The 19,308-nt window shown below is 39.1% G+C and overlaps 1 protein-coding gene across 6 annotated transcripts in view; it reads right to left on the bottom strand.

Annotated features, from left to right (window-relative positions):
- Positions 1-534: 534 nt before the first annotated feature.
- BMPR1B (bone morphogenetic protein receptor type 1B) overlaps positions 535-19,308 on the bottom strand; it is a 203,646-nt gene continuing 184,872 nt past the window's right edge. For all 6 annotated transcript variants that reach the window (XM_034440501.3, XM_087875291.1, XM_034440503.3 and 3 more), the window contains 4 exons: positions 17,817-18,114; positions 15,052-15,227; positions 11,251-11,381; positions 535-2,271 (listed from right to left, as the gene is read on the bottom strand). In XM_034440501.3, the coding sequence (XP_034296392.1) occupies positions 2,146-2,271; positions 11,251-11,381; positions 15,052-15,227; positions 17,817-18,114 (731 nt within the window). In that variant the 3' untranslated portion in view covers positions 535-2,145. The remainder of the gene's footprint in view (positions 2,272-11,250; positions 11,382-15,051; positions 15,228-17,816; positions 18,115-19,308) is intronic.

Raw genomic sequence — 19,308 nt, 5'->3', positions numbered from 1 at the left:
CAACTGTGGTTCTGTCATTTAAAATTACTCCTCAGACAAATTGTTTTAAAGATTGCATCAAAATTAATATGAATATGAAAATCTTTTATTAAAATGTATATGCTTCCATCTCGCTGTCTAGAGCAGCTTAGAAATATTTGGAGCGGGCATAACCAGGTCACAAAGACGTATCTTTCTTATATGTATCCCATTTATAGCTCTTATTACTGTTTTGTGAATTTCTTTAAATGAGCAATTCAAATTTAAGATTAAAAGGTAGAAAGTGTACAAAGTTTAAAGATTAAGACAGGCTGAGATCCATGTTCAAAATTATTTCTGCAATATACTGAATCTATTTTTGCTGTTTAAAAATGCAAAATTGGGAGAAAGTACCACAGGAATTCCGAAATATGCAGACTTTTGCATCTTGGCTAAAAGTTTTAAATAACATTATCCTTTTCCACCTACACTACCGGATGCTGGAAAGGGATTATTGGTGTCCAATTTATATATATATATTTAAAAATAAATAAAAAAAAGGAAACAGTACCTTAATTTTTCTCTAGAAACATTTCTATCAACAGAGTTTATTTTAAGTCAATTACCTTAAGGCAAAAGGTTTTTAATGCAATTTTGGGAACAGCTTCATTTACCATTGAAATGCTAGTGAGAATACACAAGTTCAACTTTTAACAAACCTTCTATAAGACATTCCTTTGAAAACACCACGTGTAAAAAGGCCAGAAAGTGTCAAAAAGCCCTCAAAGGCACAGTCCTCTGTCAGAATAACTTGCATAAGTCTCATTAAGTGAATAACTATATGCTGATATCACTCCCATATTTCCATGAGCAGAGCATACACCCCGTGGGTATGACCAAAGTCCATGTTTCTACAAGTATGACAATTTAAAATTGGCCAAGAGAAATTTGTTTTGATGACATGCTCCTGCAAGTTTCATAAATGTAAAATATTAAAAGTTATGCACAAGGAACTGCATGACAGTATCTCCTTTATTCAAGGCACTGCTTGGTTGCAAATTCATGGGTGAGCCTTTTTTTTTTTTCAGGTGTAGCATGCATCCTGCATAACAAGTTAAAATTGGGTTTGGGTCATTTTAAGAGTGCAACAATTTTTTTTTCTATCCGTAGGAAATAATAGGACCGTGATGGTGAACCTATGGCACGTGTGCCAGAGGTGGCATGTGGAGCCATGTCGCCTGGCCCACCAGGTCTGTTACGGTGTGCATGTGCGTGCCGGCCAGCTAATTTTCGGGCCTTCTAGCCTACCAGAAGTAGGGAAACAGGCTATTTCCTGCCTCCGGAAGGCCTGGGGGTAGGGGGGAGAAGGCCCGTTTTTCTCACCTGGCTCCATATCCTCTCTATGCATCTGGGGAGTGCGAAAACAGCCTTCCTCACCCCCTCAGAGGCCCTCTGGAGGCCTGAAATGGCCCATTTCCCAACTCCCGGTTGGACAGGAAGTGACGTTTTTTGTTATCCCCAGCTTCCAGAGCCTGTCTAGAAGTCTCTGGAGGTTGGGGACAGCAAAAAAATCACTTCCTGTCCAACCAAAAGAAAAACGGTCCTACTGGGCCATCACATGCCAGGAGCAGGGGGGAGGGGGGTCATGCGCGCATGTGCGGGGCGCATAGAATTATGGGTGTGGGCACATGCACACACGAACCTCCCCCACGCCCCCTTCCTGGCATGCGATGGCAAAAAGGTTAGCCATCACTGTAATAGGACTTTGGATGCAATTTTGTATTTTTTTAGCATTAGAAAATAATTCTTTCCTTGGACTTTGCAACTGCAATGGTTCATTCCCATGAAAATTAAAAACTTCAAATATTAATAACAATATTAATAATAAAGGCTTTCACAGAAAGCAGCATACATATTCTAGAAACAATTATCGATACATTTTCTTGCATTAATCTCCAAGTAGGCTAAAAGTCTTCTTGTCTGGTCGGTCATACAGGAACCAAAAATTCTTGACTGAGCCACATTTCTTTCCCCTGGAAAGGTTTCTGCCCCAGTGTGCAAAATGCTTTGCCAAAAATCTGTATTCAAGGTTCATATTACTGAAGGCATGTCATTCTTCTTCCTGTCTCTTTGAAACACAGAAGGAAAGTCCATTTTTTCTCTGAGCTTTAGCTTTTGTTAGCTGAATCAAAGCTTAATGTCCTGTGACTCTGACATTTTGGCAAGTGTTTTCTTTACTCGTAGGGCTGTGAGCCGAGAAGCAGGGTTATGAGCCCAGCATTCATTCATTAATTTTCTCATTTGTCGTAGGCACTGTGAAAAAGAAATAGGTATACATATATTTACATCTATATACAAGCATTCGCCCTCCCTCTCTCACACACACACAAACATATATGAAGAATATTTCATAGGGCAGTATTACCTATTTGGCATTATAGACAGAACACTTCAATATTACTGAAAAATCTATTCTAAATAAAAGAACTCATGTGAGCAAGGAAACTTACATGAAAAAGTCACCTTATTTTGCTCTTTGCTCTGATTATGTAGAGGTTACTAGATCTTTGTCTATAGTTCTGTTTAGACTTGGCCTCTGAGAGAATCTCATTCTCCTTCAAAATGAAACTAGATCAGTGGGATTAATAACATTCAGACGATATATTTGTTCTCTCAGCATTTGATGATATGTATTTTTTTTCATCGAATAGCAATATCTGAAGATTACACCTAAAACTGTTGTTAGAACAAATATCCTGCTCCAGTTCTCTTCCAATCTGGATTCAATCCAGATTGGATTCAGCCGGTTCGGACTGGTTCGAACAAACCGGTAGCGGTGACTGCGGGTGGCTCTTCTTTCTCCCTCACCCCCGATGTAATACCATCCTATTTAGCCACGTTTTTGAAGCTGGGCACATGCACAAAAGGCATATGCGCGAGCAAAGCGCGTGCGTGGAAGACCGGGTGCATGTGCAGAAGGTGTGCGCACGCAAGAAGCGAGTGTGCGTATGGTGAACTGGTGGTAAGAATATGTGAAACCACCTCTGGTTCAATCGCATCGTATCTCTTAAAATGTTGGGGATAGGAAGATATTTCTGGGGCTGATTTGAACTTACAATAAGAGATCTGCAATTTATATAACATAACTACTCAGTTTCGTGCTATTTTAAACCTGAATTGGGTTAAGTTACTGAAGATTACCAAGAAGTCAGTAAATGTAGTAAGCAAACGTCTCTGTGGAATTCCTGCAATTTACTCTATTTTTTTCCCACTTTTTAAAAAAAGTCCAGTTTGCCCATGCCCCCACCATCACTCACTCAAGATTGTTTACAACTCTTGCCATTTTTAAGTCTTTTTAAATCTAATTGCAGAATACTTAAGTGAAGACTGCTATTCCCAAATCACAGCTGTCTCCTACAATAATAGCATTACACTGTACCACTTAACAAGATTAATGACCTCTGCATAGCATCGCCATAACTGTCGGCAGTTTTGTCTGCAATACATCAATTACTGGTCTACTGATTCCAAAACACAATTTTGCTTCATTATAAATTCTCAGTGGAAAGTGTACAGACTACTTTCTCCCTCCTTCCCCTAAAGGAAAATATCAGTATATCAGCTTCAGAAAAGCAATTTCCCATATTAATTTACAAAAGTGGAAACAAGGAGCAGAAGACTCTCAGCATCCCCAGACTATCTTTTGCAGAGCTACTTGCTGTTTAGCCAGTTTGTAAAATAATTTATATGTATCCATATTCTACAAAGTCTGTAGAGATGTTGCTAGTTTGGTTATCCTGGTTAGGCCCATATATAAGAGACTGTAGGCTTTCTTGTAATAGTAATATTTATTTCTTTTCTTCCTCAGGAACACAATTAGACAGGCACTAATCTGGGAGGAGCAAGAACTTATATACAGAGAAGGCGGGGCTAATGGTAAGTACTAACCAATGGTAAGTGACACAATGACATCACACAATGACATATAAACAAGCACACATATTTACAGATATCAGGTTAGGTATTTTCATCTGTAACAAATCCCCCTCTAAAATACCTAACTAATGGTGGGTTATTAAGATTATATATGCACATCAAGTTTGGAAGTCAAATACATATGTTGTTTGGTTGGCAATGGCTTAGTGAGGATATCAGCAATTTGTTCACTAGTATTGCAATGGATAGCTTTAATAAATCCTATACTTGACAGTTGTCTTACATGTTTATATTTTATATCGATATGTCGAGATCGTTGACCTATTGCTTCGGAAGCTGATATATCAATTGCTGCCTTATTGTCCTCATTGATAATAATTGGATAAACAGGTTCATCCCACACATTGGTTAACAAGTCATCGAACCAAGTTAGATTGTTGACCGCTTTGGATAAACAAACATATTCGGCTTCCGCTGTGGAAGTGGCAATTAAATTCTGTTTGCCTGTGTACCAGTGCACCGCACAGCCATTTATAAGAAAAACATATCCAGAAGTACTTTTTCTGGTTTTTGAATCAGTAGCCCAATCAGCATCAGCGTAGCAGGTCAAAGTTGGTTTTTCAGAAATGAATGGTTCTAAGAATAAGCACATATCAATGCTAGACTTTAGATATTTTAGAATCCTCTTAATTCCTTCCCAGTGGTATGAGTTAGGATTGCTTACATGTCTTGACAACAAATTTACAGCAAGGGTGATATCAGGCCTGGTCCAATTAGATATGTATAATAAGGACCCAATAATTGATCGATATAACGTGTTATCCTTGAATGGTTCGTACTCATTATACACATTCCTATAAAAATCAGTTGACATAGGAGTATCACAAATTTTTGAATTAATTAAATTACATTTTTGTATGAGTTCCATAATCTTGTCTTTCTGAGATAATTTGAACCCCTTATCTGTTTTGTCAATTTGGACTCCTAGATACTTATTTACCTTTCCTAATATTTTTAAGTTGAAATTTTTGCCTAGTTGTTCAGCGAAATTATCACATTTAATTTTGTCGTGTCCAAAATACAATATATCATCAACATAAATCAAAACATATTCAATAGAATCATTATTTTTTTTTGTGAAAAAACAAAAATCAGGTGAAGTAGCTACAAAACCCATATTTTTAAGTATCTTTGATAAGCACTCATACCACCGCTTACCGGACTGTTTTAGTCCATAAAGGCTCTTGTTTAATAGCCAAATTTCTCCCTTTTTTGTATCCTTTCCTGGGGGTGCTTTCACATAAATTTCTTTATCTAGATCAGCGTGCAGATAGGCTGTCTGCACGTCAAATTGATATACTTCCAGATTTAAGATAGAAGCTAACACTAGTGCTGTTTTCACGCTTTCTGATCTAACGGTTGGGGAATAAGTGTCTTCATAGTCATCCGGAAATCTTTGGGCAAAGCCTTGAGCCACCAACCTGGCTTTGTATAGGAATTTACCATCCTCTAGCTCCTTGATTTTATAGATCCACCTAGTGCCAATAGGGGATTTCTCAGTGGGCAGGTCTGTTGGTGTATATACATTTAGTTCTCTCAAACTGTCCATCTCTTTTTTCATTGCTTCCTCCCACTTACTTTTTTCTTCTAGGGGTAGCTTAAGTATGTCATCATATGTGTTAGGAGTCAGGTGTTTAGCTTGGATAGACAGTACGTAATCATCTAATCTTTTAGGAATTATGCCCCTATTGGATCTAGTGGGCCTATTCTGGGGATGTTCATCGCTATGCATATACTTAGCTTCTTTTTCGGTTAATTGATCTACTTTCAAAGTGGGGTGTCCTTTTTTCCATTCATCATTAACTATTACTGGGCATTTGATTCTGTTAGTAGATGTGGATTTGGGGTTCGTATCTGATGTGTGATGTTTTGCGTGCGTGTGTGTAATATTTTTTGATTCTGGGTAAATTTCATTGAGATGTAATTTTGACCAGTTCATGTGTTCATGAAACACGGCAGATCTGGATACAATGAAGTGATTATTTTTATCAATGAAGCGATATCCCTTGGTTCCTGATTCGTACCCCATAAATATCAGTCTTTTGGATACTTTCTCTCCTTTGCGTCTTAACTGTGAGGGCACATATACATCAGCAGATACACCAAATACGTGTAAATGCCCAATTTTTGGTTTCCTTCCATACATGAGTTCGTATGGGGTCTTATTGATTGTACTGGACCATAAGCGATTTATAGTGTAATTGGAATAATTAAGGGCTTCAGCCCAGAATGACTGGTTTAAACCAGCATCATCTAACACACATTTAACCATGGTTTGTAGCAAACCATTCTTCCTTTCAGAGACTCCATTTTGGAATGGGGAAAATGGACAAGATTTAAAGTGCAATATTCCTTGTGATTTTAGCCAAATTGAAAATTCGTTGGATAGGAATTCCAACCCCCTGTCAGTCATTATTTGTTTGATTTTGGTATTGTATTGTGTTTCTACCATTTTAAAGAACTCCTTAAATTTTTTGAAAACCTCACTTTTGTGGTTAAGGGTGTATATAAAACCAAATCTACTATAGTCATCGACTATGGTCAGGAAGTATCTTTTTTTGTATTTAATTGAAGGTTTTAATGGGCCTACTACATCCATATGAATTAGTTGAAAGGTTGATTGTGTGGTGCGGGTGGCTTTTTTGGGTTTTGGCTTGTTTTTAATTTTGGAAGAATTGCATACAGAGCATTCTAAGTAATTTTTACAGTTCTTTATTTTTAAATCTTCGGAACACTCTAACATTTTTCGTATGACTGGAAAGCTCGCGTGTCCTAGCTTTCTGTGGAGTAAGTGACTACAATTATCGTGAATAGGTTTTCCATTGTTTAAATTTTCAGACATATTAGTATCAGTGTTTGATGCATTCTTATCATTATTTTCATCATGGCTATCTGAATTTGGTTTTTTGTTTCTTAATTGATAGTTTGCATAGACTAGTTCGTTATCTTGTGGCAGTAGGTATGTTAGTCCATCATTTGTAAATAGTTTACCTATGTTTCTGTTGTTCTTAGTCATGAATACCTTTCCACCTCTGAAAGTGGTTTCTATTGCATTGTCTAAGCTTAACTTTAGGGTTGCCAATATGTTATTTGGAATTTCGGGCACAAATAGTACCCCCTCTATTTTTCCTATACCTTTTATATGCGTGTCTCCTATTCCTCTCACTAGGACTCTATTTTGGTTTGCTACTTTAATATAATATTTCTTTTCAGTGAAGTTACTTAATATTTCTCTATTATGAGTTGTATGGCATGTGGCTCCTGAATCTATGAGCCAGGTGTTGAGTGAATCAGATATCAAAGTGTTATTATTTCTTATTCCATATAGTGATCCTTTCTTATTTTCTCTAGGGTTATTTCTGTATGTTTGTCTTTCTCTAGAGTGTGGTGATTCTCTTCTCTTATACCTGTAATCTGGGGAGGTTCTGTCTAAAAAGTGTATTCTTCTATCCTTGTGTTTATATGAGTCACTGTATCCTATATTCTTGGGACAGTCTCTACTCTGATGTCTTTCAGATCCACATGTGAGACATTCATGTGGGTATCTGTCTCTGGCCCTGAAATCAGTCCTTCTTTGATTTCTACCTTCTCTTTGTTGTGTATATCGCTCTCTTCTAAGTCTATCTTCAGTAATAAGCTTATTGGTAAGGTTTTCTAAAGTAATTTGCTCTATACTTAGGTTATCTATTAGTGTAATGTAGTTATCCCAGCTGTGATCTAGTGAGTTAATTATAATGCTTTTCATGGTGTTGTCAGAAATGGTTTCTCCCCTTTGAATAAGGTCTGCTCTTACAGCGTTTAAATTCAAGATATGCTCACTCATGGATGTATCATGTTTTAGTTTGGCAGAATAGAATTCCCTAGAGATTTTTGTGGTAGTGGCTACATTTTTGCTATAGAACAGTCTGAATAATTTTTGATATACTTCAAATACAGTTAAATTATGCTCTATACTGGGGAGTATACTTGGGGAAATAGAAACAATTAACATATAGTATGCTTTGTGGTGGAGGCAGTCTATTTCATAGGTCCAAGGCTTATTTGGTGGGTTATCAATAAAAAATAAAACATTTTCTTTCATATATACAATCTGTAAACACTGATCCCATTCCATTAAGTTGCTTCCATCTAATTTCAATTTTATAAAGTCTGGAGGTATTGTCCCTGAGTGTAGTGAGGTGTTATTCATGTTTAGTAGCTGTCCATGATTTAAGACCTTAGCATACTCACAATAAGGCCTGGGTATGGTAGATGTATGTCTGTATTTACTTATCTCTATGTTGCGCTGACTTGTATTTATGTTTCCTTCTTCTTTCTTTGCAGGCTCGTTCTGGGCATGCTCAGTCCTCATTTTTCTCCAGCAGTCGATGAGGGAGGTTCCTGTGTCTGCAGCTCCTGGGGTGAAGTCCCAGACGGCCTTCTGTTGCTCTGCTTTGTTTCCGGAGGGCCTCTGGTGACTGAAGAATGCCTGGGGTGCTGCTCTGCTCATCGGGGAGTCTTCTCTGAGGTCGTCAGTAAGTGGAGCTTGAGGCGGGCCGCCATTGCCAATGGAGCCGGGTTGTTCAGGGAGCTGCTCTTCAGTAGGTAAGTATGATTGCCAGCTTGTCTTTCTTCGGGTGGCTAGGCCTTTCTTTAGACAGTCTATTTCTTTTTGGCCTTTGGTAGATGGTAGTTTAGAATTTTCTATTTCATTTTCTGGTTGTTTGTTTGGTATTGTTAGTTTAGTCCCGAGTGCTGCAGTTAGCACCTGTATAGCATTGTCTATTTCTACTTCAGTAGGTTGAGCTTTGTTTTGTTTAAATAATTGTTTTTTATTTGTTTTTGGACTCGGGTAATCATCTTCTTGGTAGGTTTTGTTTTTTATTTCGTAGTTTGAGGTTTGGAATTCTTTTAGTAATTGGTCAGGCATTTTAGAGGTATTAGGTGGGTAAGATGGCTGCCATGAAAAAGGCGGGAAGCTGTCGCCATCTTTGGTGTCATTTTTGAAGTCAGGGGTTGAATTTCTTACCTTGCAGTTTTCTTGTTTGTTATTTTCGTTATCTGCTGCTGTTCCGTGGTCGTTTATTATGCTGCGGATTTTCACAAGCAGATTTGATTCAGCTGTAGTTGTTTCTATTAATTCTAGTATTTTTCTTTTTACCTCATCTTCTTTGTTTGGTGTTAGCAGTTCATTTTCTTGTAATTGCGTTTGTTTCTTAATATTTTCAAGTGGTGTATATTTGTCAGGAGTTAGTTGAGCTGCCATTCTTTTCGTTATGTATCTGGTGGCAGGTCTTCTTTTGTCGTTATGTGAGTCTTGCATCTTTATGTTCGGTTGGGCCTACCAAACCATCCTCTTGCTACCAATTTGTTGCTAGTTTGGTTATCCTGGTTAGGCCCATATATAAGAGACTGTAGGCTTTCTTGTAATAGTAATATTTATTTCTTTTCTTCCTCAGGAACACAATTAGACAGGCACTAATCTGGGAGGAGCAAGAACTTATATACAGAGAAGGCGGGGCTAATGGTAAGTACTAACCAATGGTAAGTGACACAATGACATCACACAATGACATATAAACAAGCACACATATTTACAGATATCAGGTTAGGTATTTTCATCTGTAACAAGAGATTATTCTCAGTCACCCAGCTCATGGTTGTCCCCAAGGTGTTTTTTTCAGGAGGCAACTGGACTTTCTGGTTTTTTCTTTGAAGACATTTCACTTCTCATCCAAGATGCTTCTTCAGCTCTGACTGGATGGTGGGGAATGGAAAGATTTATATTCCTTGCAGACAGCTGGTCATTTGCATCCTTTTAGAGGGTCGTTGAAGCACTTGGAGGCTTACCTGTGTCCTCAGGGCCACGTGAGTAGTGAGCTATACAATTAGCTATACAATTTGGGATGAACACCCTTTGAATGGTGTGGGAGTAGGAATGGATTTCCAGAGAAAAAAATTGCAGATTACAGGAACCAGGAGCACTACTCAGGTGACCCTGAGGGCACAGATAAACCTCCAAGTGCTTAGATCGGCTGTCTGCAAGGAATATAAATCCTTCCATTCCCATTATCCTGTCAGAGCTGAAGAAGCTTCTTGGATGAAAAGCGAAACATCTTCAAAGAAAAAACAAGAAAGTCCAGTTGCCTCCTGAAAAAGCACCTTTGGGACATATTCTACAAAGAATTTATCTAGGACTGTATTTGGGAGAATATAAAGGGCATAGAAAAAAAACACAATTCCCTAGATACCCTCTTTGGATCATATATCATATGATCCAGTAGTTATCCAGTCCATATTCTTGTCTTCCCACTTATCAATCCATCTCCATTCCTTATCACACAAATTTTGGCCATCCTAGTTAGGGATTCATAGGGTTAAGAATTCCGCAAACACCGAAGTTGAAGAATTAGACCGATCCAGTCAACAGTGTACTTAAAAGTTAGCCATGCCTAGAAATGGGTTGGTTGGATGGTTGCGTTGTTCATGAGAAAAAACTATTAACAATATTTCAAGCAAATATGTCAAACCACTGGAACAGATTAGAATATAAAAGTTACAACTATTTTTGAGGTAAAAATAGTGCTCTTAAATTCAACCTGATTCCTACTTAACAACAATCCATCGATGCTTTAAAAGTGGCTTTTCTACTTCCTTTTTCTAGAATCTTTTTTTTTTTTAAATTTCTCTCTCTAAGCTACACCTCTGGTTTTCCGTTATTAGGGTTAGGAATCTCTTTTTTGTGCCTATATTTTATTCAATAATTTTCAAAAGCATTCAGTACAGGTAATCCTCGACTTATAACCATTCGTGTAGTGACCATTCGAATTTTCAACAGCTTTGAAAAAAAGTGACTTATGACCTTTTTTTCACACTTATGACCTTTGCAGCATCCCCATGGTCACATGATCAAAATTCAGGCGCTTGGCAACTGACTCATATTTGTAACGGGCGTAATGTCCCAGGGTCATGTGATCCCCCTTTTCAACCTCCTTGTCAAGCGAAGTCAGTGGGGGAACCTGATTCATTTAACAACTGTCACTGATTCACTTAACGACTGTGGCAAGAAATGTTGTAAAATGGGGCAACATTCACTTAACAAATGTCTCAGCAACATACATTTTGGGTTCAATTGTAGTCGTAAGTCGAGGACTACCTGTAATGGATGGACTGAAGAGAAAATACCTCCCTAAAGTAAGAATAGTGTCCTAACGTTTAGGTATTCCTTTTCTTCTTTTAAAACACGTGATTCAAATTTAAAAAAAAAAAAACATAATTGGGACAAAACAATCTTATTTTTGAAAATGGTCTCCTTACCTCATCACTGCTCCACCTATTGGGAAATGAAGGTCGTAATCTCTTGATACATACTATTTCCCTCATGTCTTCATATGAAGGATCACTGGAAACAAGGTCATGATAAGGAAGCTGGTATTCCTCAAAAATACCTAGCAAGGAAACCATTTGGCAAATATATAAATCATGTCCAATTAAACATTCCTGTGAGACTAAGAACTTAGAAATTTAACTAAGCTCAAAACAGATATGGATAGCGGCAGGAAAAAGATCAAGCTATATTTTATTCTGATCAATACGGTGAAAGAGAATTTATTTAGAACAGGGGTATCAAACTCGATTTCATTGAGGGCCGCATCAGGGTTGTGTTTGACCTTGCGGGGCCGGGATGGGTGTGACCAGGGTGGGCGTGGCCAGCTCGACATCACTCGTGTCAGGGCGCCTGTGGTGGCCCGAGCGCTCTGCCAGCGAAAATGGGCTCCTGAGCTGTTTTCAACTGCGACGGCCTTCTGCAATCCTGTGCCAACGAAAATGGATCTTGGGAGGGCCACATGCAGCCCTCCCGAGCTCCATTTTCACTGGCAGAGTTACTGCGGGCCGGTTCTTCACTGTTTCCAGGGCAGCCCCCACAGGCTAGATCTAAGCATCCCACAGGCTGGATCCGGCCTCTCGGGCCTTGAGTTTGACACCCCTGATTTAGAAAGTTGCTGGGGTTCAGAAATCAAGAAAGACTCATAGTGATTCTTTGAAGCAGATTTGTTTATCAATTCATATCTATAAACAAAATCTTGCCACACTAAAGCAGACTACACATACATGAAATATATGCTCTGGGAACTATCAGGGAGGAGCTGTCTTCATCCCTCCCTGATCATTCCTCATCATAGCTGATGAGTCCTGGTGGTTAGAATCAGGGGTGGGTTCTAAATTTTTTTACTACCGGTTCTGTGGGTGTGGCTTGGAGGTCATGTGACTAGGTGGGCGTGGCTAGCTGGTCAGAGTCATTTCTGGAAGGTCCTCGCACTTACGACCAGTCCTCGCACTTACGACCCAACTCATTTGTTGGCTTTTAACACTGATCAGCTGTAGGACGGCCCTTTGAAGCCCCGCAGCAAGAGTTTAAACAGTTTTTTTCCCTCTAGTCATCAGCTGGGACTCAGGAGGCAGCAATAGATTGGGGGTGGGACCAAATAAAGATAAAAATAACGTGGGGGAGTGGGAGGGCGGGAGGGGGAGAACCAGTTCGGTGACATCATATCATCACCGCTACCGGCTCGGCCGAACTGGACCGAACCGGGAGGAACCCACCACTGGTTAGAATGCAGTATTGCATGCAAACTCTGCCCATAGTCTGGAGTTCGATCCTGATGGGATGAGTCACAATTGACTCAGCCTTCCATCCTTCCAAGGTCAATAAAATGAGGACCCAGATTGTTAGGAGCAATATGCTGACATTTGTAACACCTCCCCCACCCCCCCAAAAAATGCTATAAAGCACTGTGGGGTGGTATATAAACCAGCTAAAGCTGAAGGTCCTTTTCCAGTAATGGGTTTATAAGTCTCACGATGAAAACTTTAGAAAGAAAATTAGAACCTGGTCTTTCCCAAGATTAAGCTGTCCTCTGATTTTTTAGTAATAAAAGGTACTACCAAAATGTCCAACTTCCTTTTTTACATAACTTCAGATTATTAGAATAGATCTTCATGCTATGCCCCTTTAAAAAGGATACCACAATATGCTGATTTCACTTTACAAACATTTAAACATTAAACAGTCAAAAGACAAAGAATACAATAAATTAAAATGTTTTTAAAAGGTTAGCATTCCAAATCTTTCTGAATCCAGAATTAATTTTTTATCAGGATAATGTGTTCCTTCCTACAGACTTGCAGGCCTTCTAAAGCCAAGTAACACCTGTATTTTCTATATTTCTGCTCTTAAATCTAACTAATCTCCTTGTTAATCATGGTACCTCAGCAAAATCAACCTCATTGTATTTTTGCTCAAACAGCAGCTGTGCTCTTGCTTTAAGCAGTAATTTTTATAACCACAAGAGTTCCCATAAATGAACTCCAAATTCCCACTACAATTATGAAATATTGCATCTTTAAAAGAGTCTATTAAAATAGAGAATAAATCTTTATAGGCTAAGTAAGACCTTCCAGAAAAGGAATAATAAGTCCCAAGAGTATAAAGGGACTTAGTTTAGTGCCACCAATTATTTTTAAAAAGCTATTATAATTCTTTTTCGTTCTTGTTTAAAAAAAAATACACAAACATTTTCTGGAGAATAGCTTGGGTTAACAGGTTGCAGCAAAAATAAATTTTATGGCACCTTAAAAATCTAACTACAGGTAGTCCTGAGGTTACAAACCATTTATTAGGAACCACTCGAAGTTACAAGGACACTGAAAAAAGTTACTTGTAAGTGGTCCTTGTACTTATGATCCCCTATGATCCCCATAGCCATATGATCAAAATCTGGCCTCTTGGCAGCTGGCATGTATTTATGATAGTTTCAGCATCCTGAGGTCATGTAAATTGCCTTTTGTGATCTTCCCAGCCAACTTCCAACAACTACAGTAGTGGCCAAAATTGTGGAAACCTTTTGGGAAAAGTGTATTTTTGAGGTTTGATGGCTAATAACACCACTTTCTTTTCTTTCTTTCTTTCTTTCTTTCCTTTTTTTTTTTTTTTGGAGTTTCAAGATAATCATATTCTACTGCTGGAATGGCCTGGGAATAGCCCAGACCTTAACCCAATTGAAAATTTATGGAGCCAACTAAATAATCTTGTTAGTCAGAAACGACCCAGCAATAAAACCCAGTTAATAGAAGCAAAGGGACGTGGTGGCTCAGCGGCTAAGACACTGAGTTTGTTGATCGAAAGGTCAGCAGTTCAGCGGTTCGAATCCCTAGTGCTGCATAACGGGGTGAGCTCCTGTTACTTGTCCCAGCTTCTGCCAACCTAGCAGTTCGAAAGCACATAAAAAATGCAAGTAGAAAAATAGGGACCACCTTTGGTGGGAAAGTAACAGCGTTCCGTGCATCTTTGGCGTTTAGTCATGCCGGCCACATGACCATGGAGCCATTTTAGGACAGCGCTGGTTCTTCGGCTTTGATGAGCACCGCCCCCTAGAGTCAGGAATGGCTAGCACATATGTGCGAGGGGAACCTTTACCTTTACCTTTAATAGAAGCAATCATTCCATCTTGGTTTCACATTATAACAGTTGCAGAACTAAAAGACTTGGTTCACTCCATGGGAAGATGTTGTAAGGCTGTAATTCATGCTAAAGGTTACCCAACTAAGTATTAACTGACATGGTGATAATTTTTGTATATCTCGTTTTTTCTACGTGTTTCACTTTTCTTCTTTATACTGTAACTGGAATTCTAGTATCAAATCCTTCATAAAAGTTATTGCATTACATTCTTGATTAAATTATCTTTCCATCGATACATAATTTTATGGTACTACTCCAAAAAAAAAAAAAAAAGTGGTGTTATTAGCTAGTTTTAGAAAATACACTTTTCCCAAATTTTGGTCACTACTTTAAGTCAATGGGGGAAAACGGACTTGGTTAACGACCACATGATTACATTAACCACTGCTGTGATTCACTTTACAACTGGGGCAAATAAGGTCATAAAAGTCAGGTGTGACTTGTTTAACCACCACCTTGCTTAACATTGGAAGTTCTGTTCCTACTTGTGTTCCTAAGTCGAGGACGACACATAATACATTCCAACACAAATTTTGTAGATACTAAAAGATGATAATATAATGTTAAAGGCATGGAGCCATGCCTAAAATATTTACCTCCAGAAACACATTTCCTTGCTATTTCCCAAAGGATGAGCCCAAAGCTGTACATGTCAGCCATAATATATGACTGAAAGTGATTTCGATTCAAACTTTCATCCAGCACTTCTGGGGGCATGTAACGTTTTGTTCCTACTCTGGTGTTTGGTGGGATATCCACTTCATTTGTATCACTGGAAGATGGAGAAGGGTGGTGAGGGGAAAGAGACATAAAAATTAAGTATGTAAGCAGTTTCTCTTCGAAAACTGCTATTAAAAGAGAAACGCCCACTCCTTTTCAAATTAAAATTATATCTATGCAAATCAGAATTATCAGATAATCTCAATGGAAATTATTCTTACAGAGAAAGCTTGTCAAGTGTTAACCAAATGCTCAACACAATCCATACCAAATGTTACATTAAGCATTCAATTGCAAAATTCAGAATTCAGCAGAGGATGCTGGAGACTTTTCTGAGAGTTTGCTAGCAATAAATTGGAATTCTGATACTGAGAGTTACAATTATATTTCTCTTACAAGTATCTTAAGACACCTCAGATGCTAAGGCTTTCATGGCGAGAAACAAAAAACTAAAGAATTACTATTCATGATCTTAATCAAGACATACGATGCTTAGCTAATAAAAATGTTTAGGAACAGAACCATTTATATTAATGTGTCTCTGCATCACAATCAGAATCAAGCTGGAAGGGACATTGGAGGTCTTCTAGTCCAGCCCCTACTCAAGCAGGAGTCCCTATACCATTTCAGACAAGTGACTGTCTAGTCTCTTCTTAAAAACCTCCAGTAATGAAGCACTCACAATTTCTGAAGGCAAGCCATTCCATTGGTTAATTATCCTCACTGTTAGGAAGTTTCTCCTTAGTTCCAGGTTGCTTCTCTCCTTGATTAGTTTCCATCCATTGTTTCTTGTCCTGCCTTTAGGTGCTTTGGAAAATACGTTGACCCCCCCCCCCAATCTTTGTGGCAGATACTGGAATACTATTCAAATACTGGAATACTGCTATCATGTCACCCCTAGTCCTTCTTTTCTCTAGACTAGTCAAACCCAATTCTTGTAACCGTTATTCATATGTTTTAGCATCCAGGCCCTTAATCCTACTACCACCAATAGCCTCCCACCGGCCAGTACGCTCTCATAGAGAGGGACTCCTCCGGGTGCCGTCAGCCAAACAGTGTCGACTGGCGGCCCCTAGGGGGAGAGCCTTCTCTGTGGGAGCACCTACCATCTGGAATGAGCTCCCCCTGGAGATACGGAGGATCCCGGATCTGCGCTCCTTCCGCCGTGCTGTGAAGACCTTTTTATTCCATCAAGCGGGCTTGGCCTAATCTCTTCCCTTTTTAAATATGTAAATTTTAATCTGTTTTTAAATTATTGGGGTATTTTAATTTGTCTGGGCCAAATAATTTAATTTGATTTTATCGGGTTTTTAAATTTTGTGTATTTATGTATTTTATTGTTGGCTGTTCACCGCCCTGAGTCCTTCGGGAGTAGGGCGGTATACAAATAAACTAAACTAAACTAAACTAAACTAATCATCTTAGTTGCTGTTCTCTGCACTTTTTCCAAAGTCTGAGTATCTTTTTTTGTAACGTCATGACCAAAACTGGTTGCTAGTATTATTCTAGGTGTGGTCTTATCTCATAGGCACCTGTGCCCTGGCAGTATAATTCAAACTACTGAAAAGGACCGTCTTCCATTTGAAAACATATTAGATGAAACTGGTTTATTCTCATGATGCCACAAAATTCACACATCCTCTCTCTACTCCTTCTAGTGCCGTGATGGCGACTCTATGGCATCCATGCCAGAGGTGGCACGCAGAGCTGCTTTCCGACATGCACATGCACACTGGCAAGCTGGTCTTCATGGGTGCCAAAGCGCCAGAAAATGGCCTGAAAACAGTCCGAAAAACGGCCTGAAAATGGCCCAAAAAACAGGCATGCGTGTGCCAGCCAGCTGGTCTTCAGGTTTCCGGGGCTCTGGCAATGTGCACACACACATGCATGCATGAGGATTTTGATTTGGGCACTCGGTGCCGAAAAGATTTGCCATCACTGTTCCAGTGGGTAATATCATCATAGGATGATGGTGACCTTTTGAAATGGTTGCAAAGTTAGCTTTTCTGACCCGGCTCCCAAACACGACAAAACCTCTGTAGTTAAATAAGTGTTTCCTTTATTAGGAGCGCCAGCAGCCCCGGCAAAAAGTCTCTCTCTCTCTCACAGCAGGCTAACAAGTCTGTCCAGCAGAGAGATCTGCCACACCTATTCATCTCCCCGCCCCCTGCCTTTTATCCCCAGAGCTAGGGTGGGGCTTCGCTAGCAGCAGTGGCTCTTCCATGCCAAGGATCGGCCCATAGATTTCCACTGCTCTCCTCTCTTCTGCCTTCTGCGCATCAGCGCATCAGGCACTGGACCCAGTTGTTCCTCCTCTTCCTCATCAGCCACCTCCAAACCTGGGGGCTGTTGACTCTCCATCTTAGAGCTGATAGATGGCCCAGGTTCCACCTCCACAGCTCCATTCCCTCTTTCCTCTTGGAGCTCTCAGGCTGCTGGCCTTGACTCCCATGCCACCTCATGTGATTTGGCTGCTGGAGGGGCCGGCGGCTGACAGACCACAACATTAGCTGTGGTATTCAACTCCTCAAAATTGTTCCTTCCTACCACAACAGATTGGCTGCTAGAGAGGATGAACTTTTTTCCCCTTAAAAATGTTTAACAGACTCAGCTTCATTAAGATATGCAAGATTTTACCTACCTAATGAATTTAACTGCCAGACCAAGATCTGCTACACAGCAAGTTCCATTTTTCTTCACCAGAATGTTTTTACTTTTGAGGTCCCGGTGAGCAATTGCTGGTTTGCCTTGGGTGCTGAAGATCTCGGTATGCAAGTGGCACAATCCACTGATAGAGGAATAGGCCAGTTTCAGCATCGCTTTTGTATCCAAGGTAGTAGATTTTAGATAATCATACAGAGATCCATTTTCATGATAATCGGTGATCAGATAAAGTTGTGTCCAAGATCCAGTACCTTTAATATCTGCAGCAATGAATCCTACAAGACAAATTTAAAGACAAAATTAAAACAAGACTTTTCTAAAAGGTAAAAGTAAAGGTTTCCCCTATCCAATCATGTCCATCACTAGGGGGCAGTGCTCATCTCCATTTCTTAACTAAGGGAGCCATCATAGTCCAAAGACACTTCCATTATCATGTGGCCAGCCAAAGGAGCCTACTGAAGTGGTACCTATTTATCTACTTGCATTCGTATGTTTTCAAACTGCTAAGTGAACAGGAGCTGGGGTGGGTAATGGAGCCCCCCCCCTTCACACAGCGCTCAGGTCTTGAATCCCGTCTGTCAGCTTTCCAGCTGACAAGCTCAGCGTCTTTAACTGCCGAGCCATTGCGCCTCCTTAAGATTTTTCTAATGTCATTAGTAATTTTTAAGAAACAGCAAACCCAGATTCCCTAGCACATAAAAATTTAATAGGCATAAAAATTTAATAAATAAAACAAATACATAGCATTGCATGCAGCACCCAATGCTCAGTACAGTTCATTGGGATGTGATAAGATTCTGAATGTTTTGTATTTAATCCAAAAGTACATGAATATATTAAATTATATTCATTTTTCAACATCCTATTATTTATACTTAAGGATATGAAGAAATAGTAGGATAGATTTATATTAAGAGTCAGATTAGCAGCAAACATTTTTTAAACATTATCTTTAGTGTCCAATACATCTGGGGAAAAAAATGTTAGTCTCATCTTAATATCACAGTATCACATATTTGATAGTCTTTTAGCCACTAGCCATTGGTTTCTTAACATGGAATTTTTTATTATTGTTCCAGGATTTTTATTCATGTAATTTACAATAATTTTAACTCAGCCACATCAGGAAAACTGATGTGTTTTCAATTAATTTTATTTAATTGCCAGGTGATCTGCTTCTGAACCAATGAAAGCTTCTTCTGTAGAGGAAAATCTGGAACTATCATTACCTTCTTTGTTTTCTATTCAAGAATTTCACCTTAAGGGAAGATAATGCTGGCCAAAATATTTACTAGTGGTATTGGTGCTTCTGGTAATGATTTTTTCTTCAAAATTCAATTTAAATAAAAATGCCCTGAATTCTGGGATTAAATTAGGAGTTAGAGAAATCTATCTGCATTTTCCAAAGGTCCCAAAGTATTAAGACCTGGAATCCATTTCTGGTCTCTATGCTGAAGGAAGTCATCAAA

This window comes from Pantherophis guttatus, chromosome 8 (assembly GCF_059756535.1).
Source record: "Pantherophis guttatus breed Tessera chromosome 8, ASM5975653v1, whole genome shotgun sequence".
Classification (NCBI taxonomy): domain Eukaryota; kingdom Metazoa; phylum Chordata; class Lepidosauria; order Squamata; family Colubridae; genus Pantherophis; species Pantherophis guttatus.
Note: the sequence above shows the minus strand (reverse complement) of the source record. Positions and strands in the feature narration are given on the sequence as shown.